The 9,643-nt window shown below is 39.0% G+C and overlaps 1 protein-coding gene across 1 annotated transcript; it reads right to left on the bottom strand.

The window, feature by feature from the left end:
• Positions 1-5,929: 5,929 nt before the first annotated feature.
• On the bottom strand, positions 5,930-8,823 carry LOC133805895 (uncharacterized). The gene is made up of 6 exons (XM_062244038.1): positions 8,666-8,823; positions 7,319-7,381; positions 7,161-7,222; positions 6,532-6,677; positions 6,201-6,421; positions 5,930-6,062 (listed from the first exon to the last, which is right to left on the bottom strand). The coding sequence occupies exons 1-6, from the start codon at positions 8,821-8,823 to the stop codon at positions 5,930-5,932; spliced, it is 783 nt and encodes a 260-aa protein (XP_062100022.1).
• Positions 8,824-9,643: the final 820 nt, after the last annotated feature.

Genomic DNA, 9,643 nt, shown 5'->3' with positions numbered 1-9,643 from the left:
TCTCCCGTAAGATATCCCTCATCTCACAATTTTAGCATGCATTATTCATTGATTGTAAGCATAATTTTATTTATGCCATGAAAATTATTTTCTGAAATTAGCATTTTGTGAAAATATAATTATGTTATTGAATAATTAATTAAATGCTTATGTACTTACCTATCGTGAGTCTGAGCATGTCAATTTTGTCAATCATAAAATTGTGACAAATTTGTATTCTTATATATTCATCTGTCGTGAGTCTAAGTCTACAAATTTTGGAATCTTGTTAATTAATTTAATCTCACACAAGGCCAATCTTGATTTATTTTCCATAAGTTTGTTATTATGTCTTTTGTAATTTTGTAAATTTTCGTTATTATTATAAATTCTTTTAGTCATATAGTATGGATAATTTGAAATAAATTATTGAGTATTATTGGCGCATTAATCATGAATATTATCACCAATTTCTTGTTTTCATTTTGGTAATGTTAAAAATTCTAAGATGCGCATGAGATTAAAACTATACATTGAATGTTTTATACTTACCCGTCGTAAGCTTTCACATGTCAATTATCGAAAAATTGTGATTTTTGATCAGGATGGCTTGGTCCAGCTCCATTTAATCCTTGATCGATCAATTGAACAACTTAACAGATATCTATTGAATTTCGAACTGCACTTTCTCACGATTTCCTTTCGGTTAGCTAAACTTCTCATGAGCAATTCACGCATCACTTGAGTAGTAGTACGAAACCTCACGAAAAGGTGATCTACTAGTTGATTCAAGGAGGATCCGTTGAAGAGTGTCTGTTGTCTCGGTAGGAAAGAGTACAATCTTTTCCAGCACCGGTGCAATATGAAAGAGTCCTTTAGAATTCGTTAGAATACGAATGAGATAAAAAATGCTTTGCCGAGGCTCGAGTAGAAGAAGAGGTACTTGAATAGAGGGAAGACCAAGGACAGGGGGTATGCCGATGTTGATTGGGCAGGTTGTCCTGATTCTCGTCGATCCACCACTGGTTGGTGCATGTTCCTAGGTTCTTCTTTCATTTCTTGGAAATTCAAAAAGCAGGAACGTATCTCTAAATCCTCTACCAAAGTGGAATATCATTCCATGTCTTCTGCAAGCTCAGAAATCGTATGGCTTCGAGGACTCCTTGTAGATCTTGGAGTCAATCTCCAGTCTCCCACACCACTTCATGCTGATAACACCAGTGCAATCCAAATCGCCTCTAATCCTGTCTTCCATGAACGCACTAAACACATTGAGTTTGATTGCCACTACATTCGAGAAATTCTCATCAATGGTACCTTTGACTTACGTGTCGTCTCATGATCAGATTGCGGACATCTTCACCAAAGCCATGACACGAGGTCGACATGATTTTCTTGTTGGCAAATTGATGCGGAAGTGGATGGACCTGACTGAGCAGGTGGAGGTTCTGTTGCTTGTGCAGCTGGAACATAAGGCTGAAAAGTGGGAGGTGCAGAAGTGAACGAAGTGGAGGCAGCTATTAGTGCTTCCAGAGTTGCCAACTCAGCTCACCCAATAGATAGAGACAAAGCGGGAGGGTACCGCATTACTCAATCCACATTGGGCAGAAGACGATCCAAAAAGCGAAGGCTCACCCAGCTAAAGGAAGGAGCTTTGGAAGCTTACCTTATTATTAGAGAAAGGGGCAACCTATCTTACTAATAATAAGAAAGGGGGTGAGATAGGCGACAGGTATCTTGCTTCCAAGCTGATAGGATAGGCGGCCGACCGGGCGTAGAAGCGAGTCGCCAGAAGCTTTCGGTAGCTTGATTCCTCGCGGCCCGGCCGCAAGGAATCAAGAGATCTTTGTCGGTGCTGACTTGGATCTCGGGTGACGGAATAAGGCAGCCAGAAGCGACGAGTAGTCGCGGTCGAAGCTTGGCTCTAGCCTATCGGCTAGCAGTAAGCTTGGCTACAGCGAAGTGCTTACCAAGCGCGAAGGAAAAGGCCTTCGCCACTTGAGCCGTATGCAGGGGAACTCGCACGTGCAGTTCTTAGAGGGGGGAGAACTAGTAGGAGCCATCCTATCCCAATAGGGTATATTTGGAGCTCAATGTGAAATCCTATTTTATTGCAAGACCCGTTCGGATAAAGGAAAACTCCAAAGATTACTTCAAAGTAAGATCCTTGCGTTGACCCTTTCCTGAACTAGAACCGGGGGGGGGGGGGTGGTGAGAGGAAAAGGGGTTCAAAATGTCCCCTCAATAAAGTGAGGGCTTTCTGGACCTTCCCCACCCCACTTTCCATTCTTCCTTCCCCTCTCACCCCCCCCCCCCCCCCCTTTTTCAATAAATAAGCCTCGCTTCCTAAGGGCCGGGCCCCTCTCAGATAAGGAAGCAAATGAAATAATCTCAATTTTATGACAAATCTGGTTCAATGGCTTCTTTTAAGTTCGCCAGCTGGCGGGTTTTTTCAGACGTTTTCTAGGATCAGAAGGTACTAATGACCACGAGTCAAAATATTGTGCTTTTTTCAATAATTCTTTTGGGCTTCATCTTTCTCTTTCGTCTTTATAGTTTTCAGTTGAAAAACAAGTGGGGCATTGGACTTGTAGTTGTTATGTATGGATTCTTGTTATTTGGAATATCTTTCTTAGGCTCTTTTATCCGGATCTACGTGTTTTCTCACGTAGGTCTGGATTTGACCTCGTTGTTCCCTCTAATCTTAAGTGTCGGGGGGGGGGGGGGGGGGGGCAAGCCCTTCCTCTTCCGGCCCCTTCCGACACAGGGAGCTCATCCCCGTATAGTGAAGATCCATTAGACATCGATGTCTTATTGGAACCGTTTTCTGAAACGGAAAGTGGCTTCACATCTACGAGTTCTTCACGAACTGTTCGTTCTCTGGGGGACTGTCCCTCTGTGGCCCCAGACCAGGAGAGGCAGCGGCAGCAAGAGACCCTGGTTCTTCTTTATATTCTTCTTTGTCTGATTACACCCCGATTCGTGAACAATGAGTCGCAGGTATTCTGGCCGATCTGGCCAATAGAAACGAATTGTTGTTCATCGAACAAGAATTTACCAAATATTCTATTCAACATCTTTTTTCCCATATCAATCACAATTAATACTAAGATCCATGCATGCAATTTAGTCATCGTGTCGTTGATTTTATTGTTGGGTAGGATGCTTAGATGGTGAAGCAAACACATTAGATGTCACTACAAGAAAAAACAGTATTCATAACACTTAAAAACTGCTAACCGGGAGTATATTGATAACGCTTCTGAAAACGCTAACGTAGCCCCTGTTATTAAAAGTCCTGTCTTTTCTATAACAGTATTCGAATGTTATGTTTGATGTTATCTTAAACTATTCAATAACACATTTTTAGTTGCTATAATATTCAAATAATAACATTTAGTTAGAGTATTTGATTATAAATTTGAAGTTTAATCTAATACTTTATGCATAACACTTTCCAACTGTTATGAAAATTGTTATATTTGATCATTTTATAACGTTTTTAGTTCATTCTATTATATAAATCATAACTTTTTGTCCCAATTATAATATATTATACAAAACAACCATAATTATTGTAAATTCTCCCAGTAATAATATTTTTTTATTTTGTAATATGCATTTTTAATTGTTGTAAAATGTTTTTATTATTGTATTTTGATTAAAAAAATCATAATTGATCAAAAGTGTAATATTAAATAGATAAAAAAATCTAAGATATTCAATAAATATGATCAACCATGAGTATTTTTACATTTGAAGACGAACTCCTTCAAACCATGACAATGTCCACTTCAAAAGTTCTTAGTTCTAACTTGACTTTGAAAGAATACATAAGAAAATTCTATAGTCTTGCACATCTTTTGCTTCAAAAGTAAAAAAATAGAAACATAACAAGATACACAAAAAGTAAACCATGAAGCTTGCTCCACCCTCCAATTCATCATCCATTCCATTGTGCACTTGTCTTTGTTGTGAGGTTGATTTGCTAAGCTACACAAGAGTTTAAATAATTAATGCTTAAACTTAGAGTTAATAGTAAACTAAAAGAGTACAAAAAGAAAGAAAGTTAATAACCTCATTACGACTTTATAAGCCGGCCATGCAATTACACTAACTACAACACATAGGAATGAAATATTGAAGGTTTATGCTTGGTAAAATACTCATTAGAAAAGTTAGCTCAAACACTTTATGATTATGAAATGAAAATGCAAATGATACACCAACCAAACATATAAATATAAATATATATACAATACAACAACTAATTTATAAAGAAAACCCAATAGCATAGGCACATCTTTTACCAAAACATTGTCGGAATAAAAAATTGTTAAGTGCATATAGATATAGCCCTATCCCGTAAAATTATTACTAGGCAGCCACAGAAACGCTCAATGGATTCTTTCCCTACGTGTTATTAATATAAATTAAATTATAAAATAAAGTTGCTAAATACCTACTCATCTCTCTTAGTTCAAAAACAGCTTCAGAATAGAAGAAAAGCTGGAAGGAATCAAAGAACTCAAGAGAATAAAAGGTCATGCAAGAAACAAGAATAAACTGAAGCCATATATTATATTAACTCAATGACTAAGAAACAAAATAAAAAACTGAGTTGAGTACATACCATGTTGAGTAATTGGAGATAAGCACTTGGTCATTATCAAATAAGAACGACAGGTTTCAATATTTTCATAAATTGCTTGCATATGGAAGCAAATTTTCAATTATCAAATGGCCAAAATCTCACAATCCAATGTGGTTGTATCCTCAATTAGACAAGTGCCAATAATCTCCATTTCATCATTACAAAAAAATACATAAAGGTAGTGTGCAAAACATAGTATTTCAGGCAAAAAGATAACTAATAAAATAGAAGAACAAATTTACTAAACATGCAAAATTTAAATGTCTTTTCACTTCTGTGATCAAGAACCTAAACACATGCAAATGAAATACAATTGCAAAAAAAAGATATGCAAATAATAATAGTTTAACTTTAAGAGAGTAGAGCTTCAGTTAGCACTTATAACAAAAGCTTAATAAAATCAAATAATACAGCATGCATAAATCAAATCTGGACAATCCTAACTTCATACAAAAAAATACAGCAAAAAGGACTAAAGGAGAGATAACTACAAAAATACCAACACAAGAAATTCTAACCATTATAGAGACTAACTACAATTAGTTACAGGAAGAGTCTATATTAACAGTAATACTAACAGAACTAAAGACACTAAAAAATACAAATAGTAAGGTATTGACTAAGTGTTGTTGTCAAGAGAATACTCAATAGTTATATGGTTAATTAATTTATTTTAAAATCACTCTTAATTTACCTAAAAGTTCCATTTACTTTGGGTGAATTAATTCCAATGAGTCAAGAATCTCAATCTATCCAGTAGTTTGAATAAGTATATACCTTACTTAACCCTTCATATTAGTCGTGCATGGAGGCATTCAAACTAAGAAAAATCAACTAAACAAATAGCTACTGTGCACAGAAAGGAAATAAGAAAGGGAACCCTTCAAACATGTTCTTCAACACTCACAAGAACCAACATAATCACAATCAAATAGAAATACAAAATGAAAAGGGGACTCTTATTTATAGACCTCCAACCAAATAGAAATAAGATAATCATATGCTGAAAAAAATTCCAAGGCAGTATCCAAATATATTCATCAAAATAAGAAAACATAAAAATACAAAGTCTGTCATAGAAGAAATAAGACCAACAAGCCAAAAATGCCACAAAAGATAATGACATACAGAACATGACAAATTTCCCATAGGCCCAAACAACCAAACTCTAAGGCACACTGAGGATTAACTACTCCAAATCCATGATTTAAAACACTTAGATTTAACACAAAAGAAGTAGCATGAAAGCAGAAATGAAAAATAACAGAGAAATTAAGAGAAGAAACACAACTAAAATTACTTGGTTCCAGTCACACAAAGCAATAGTACATACTCAAAAATTACAACTCGAAGATTGAGTTTTTCAACACCTTTCTCTCTGACAAAACTAGTTCTCACAAACACAAGCTCTGAGAAAATTACGCTCAATCTAAAAAATGAGAGACAAACATATGAAAGTCAGGATTTTAGAAATAATTTTAACACAAGCACACACATATATATATACTGATAATATTCAAAATGTTTACTTGATATTGAAATCTGAAAAAAAAAACACAAACTATACCTCTCACAGAGATACAGAGGTCTTCTGTTCTTGCTCATAGCCAGCAGGAGAGATAAACAGAGGGGGAGGGACGAGAGACCCAACAACTTCAACACGGGTGTGGTCATGGTGTGCTTTAGCTGCGTGAGGGAGGCTTCAGCAGGGATGTGGTCGTGGTTTGCTTCAACGGTTTGCTTTTGGTCCGTAAATGGCAACATGAGCATAATCAATATTAAAATAAACTGCAAAAAAAAAAAAAAAAAACCATCAAAGAGCATGATCGAGTGTTTTAAAATGTAAATCAGAATCTCCAACATGGAAAAATAATGTCATCAAACTATAGAAATGCTACCTGAATCTCTACAAGAAAACTTTGAGATCCATCCATAGTAACTGCAACAACCACCGCTAAAACATATGAGCCTGAATACTCCTCACTTAAGAACATCTCACTGGGATTTAAAACTACTTCCATTCCTAATTGTGACATTTCAAATACTTCAAGTTGGCAGCACAGAAACAAAATTAATGTAAGTTGTCCAAACAATAATTTTCTACTTTCACAAAAATGGAAAATAATATGTAATTTTTAAAGAGTGCAGGTCTTGAAAGTGGAAACTGACAAATAACTTCTAAGTCCAACAAGCAGCAATACAGAACCGTTTCTATTATTTATAATCTAAATGAGAAAGACAAAAATTTGTTTAAAGGAAGGGTACTGCAAATGTATAACAACACATAAGTCTTAAGTCTCAGAAACAAGTTTGCTTCATAGTAATGACTTCCAATCATCACTAAGCTCACCCAAGGTAGATTAATGAAAAAAAAAATATTAGACATAAATAAGTTAGAGAAAAAATCATCTAAGAAAAGATAGTCTAAAAATCAAGATAAAATTAACAATGCTACAAAGTGTAAACAGAAAATGGAGAAGGTAATTAAAAATGATAACATAAAACATTGCAAGTGGAAAAGCTTTACATAGGTATCGCCAATTGCCAAACGCAGGTATCTTTCTTGTGAAGTTGTCGCTACTAATCCTTCTGCAATGAGATTAAAGTGACATAATACTAATGATTATTCAACCAAAATATCTTGATCATTTCATATATAGAATTATAGTACACATTGACTCTTACCGTTCAGCGAGATTAGTGAGAGTCAGAAGGAACCCTCCAGTGAAATTGTTTGCATCAAGAATCCTTTAGCCACACCATTTCAAGACAAAATAATGTCATTTTACAATAGTTATCAATTTTCTTAAATAAGCATGAACTATAACAAAGAAAATACCCGAAAAAGAGAAGAATAAAGGAAAATGGTATACTCATAAGGCCCGATGTTACTTGCACAGTAAAACCCAATACTTAGTTTATTTATATGATCCAAACATATTGTATAGTTTGCATATAAAATGACACAAGCTTGCATTACATATTGTACATACATATATACAAAAGTATTTGTTATACTTAAGAACTGATAGGTCATATAATACAACTCAGTGAGGTTTGTCACTAGAATAATGAATACAAACAGAAAATACAACTCACCAAACAAAGTAGAAAAAACCAATTTGTCAAAATGAGAAAGTTGCAGGTGGGGAAGGGAACACAAAACTAGAAAGAAATGTATTTAATTTTTTGATTTTATAGAACTTCTTGCAATAAAACTAGACCCAGATTTTAATATGTTTTACATGATTTGGGATTTGCTTTTCTATGATGTAACTAGCTAGCAAGAAAAATTATAGTAGTTTACTACCACTACTACCACTACCACCACTACCACTACTACCACTACTACACTTACTACCACTACGACCACTACGACCACTACCACCACTACCACTACTACGACTACTACTACTACTACTACTACTACTACTACTACTACTACTACTACTACTATGATGTAACTAGCTAGCAAGAAAAATTATAGTAGTTTACCACAACTACCACCACTACTACCACTACCACCACTACCACCACTACCACCACAACCACTACTACGACTACTACTACTACTACCGCCACTACCACGACTACCACGACTACCACGACTACCACTACTACCACGACTACCACGACTACCACTACTACCACTACTACCACTACCACCACTACCACCACTACCACCACTACCACTACTACCACTACTACCACTACTACTACCACTACTACCACTACCACTACTACCACTACCACTACTACCACTACTACTACTACGACTCCTACTGCTGCTGCTGCTGTTGCTGCTACTACCACTACTACCACTACCACTACTACTACTCCGACTGCTACTGCTGCTGCTGCTGCTGCTGCTGCTACTACTACCACTACTCCTACTACTGCTCCTGCTACTGCTCCTGCTGCTGCTGCTACTCCTACTCCTACTCCTACTGCTACTACTGCTGCTGCTGCCGCCGTCGCTGCCGCTGCCGCTTCCGCCGCTGCCGCTTCCGCCGCTACCGCTTCCGCCGCTACCGCTTCCGCCGCCGTCGCTGCCGCCGCTGCCGCTGCCGCCGCTGCTGCTCCTGTCGCTGCTGCTGCTGCTGCTGCCGACGCCGCTGCTGCTGCCGCCCCGCCGCTTCTGCTGCCGCTGCCGCTGCTGCTGCCGCCGCCGCCGCTGCTGCCGCCGCCATCGCCGCAGCTGCCGCTGCCGCCGCCGCTACTACTACTACTGCTACTGCTACTACTACTACTACTACTACTACTACTACTACGACTACTACGACTACTACCACTACTACCACTACTACTACTACTACTACTACGACTACTACTACTACTACCACTACTACCACTACTACCACTCCTACTGCTACTGCTACTGCTGCTGCTGCAGCTGCTGCTTCTGCTGCTGCTGCTTCTGCTGCTACTACCACTACTCCTACTCCTACTGCTACTGCTGCTGCTGTTGTTGCTGCTGCTGCTGCGACTACTATCACTACTCCTACTCCTGCTACTGCTGCTGCCGCTGCTGCTGCCGCTGCTGCTGCTACTGCCGCTGCTGCTGCCGCTGCTGCTGCTGCTGCCACTGCTTCTGCTGCTGCCGCCGCCGCTGTCGCTGCCGCCGCCGCTGTCGCTGCCGCCGCCGCTGTCGCTGCCGCCGCCGCTGTCGCTGCCGCCGCCGCTGTCGCTGCCGCCGCTGCTGCTGCTACTGCTACTGCTGCTACTGCAACTGCTACTGCTGCTGCTACCACTACTCCTACTCCTACTGCTACTGCTGCTGCTGCTGCCGCTGCTGCTGCCTCTGCTCCTGCCGCTGCTGCTGCCGCTGCTCCTGCTCCTGCTGCCGCTGCTGCTGCTGCCGCTGCCGCTGCTCCTGCTGCTGCCGCCGCTGATGCTGCCGCCCCTCCGCTGCTGCTGCCGCTGCCGCCGCTGCTACCACTACTACCACTACAACTACTACCACTACTACTACTACTACTACTACTACTACTACTACTACTACTACGACTA

The sequence above is a fragment of the Humulus lupulus genome, chromosome X (assembly GCF_963169125.1).
Source record: "Humulus lupulus chromosome X, drHumLupu1.1, whole genome shotgun sequence".
NCBI lineage: Eukaryota > Viridiplantae > Streptophyta > Magnoliopsida > Rosales > Cannabaceae > Humulus > Humulus lupulus.
This window is presented reverse-complemented; position numbering and strand designations above follow the sequence as displayed.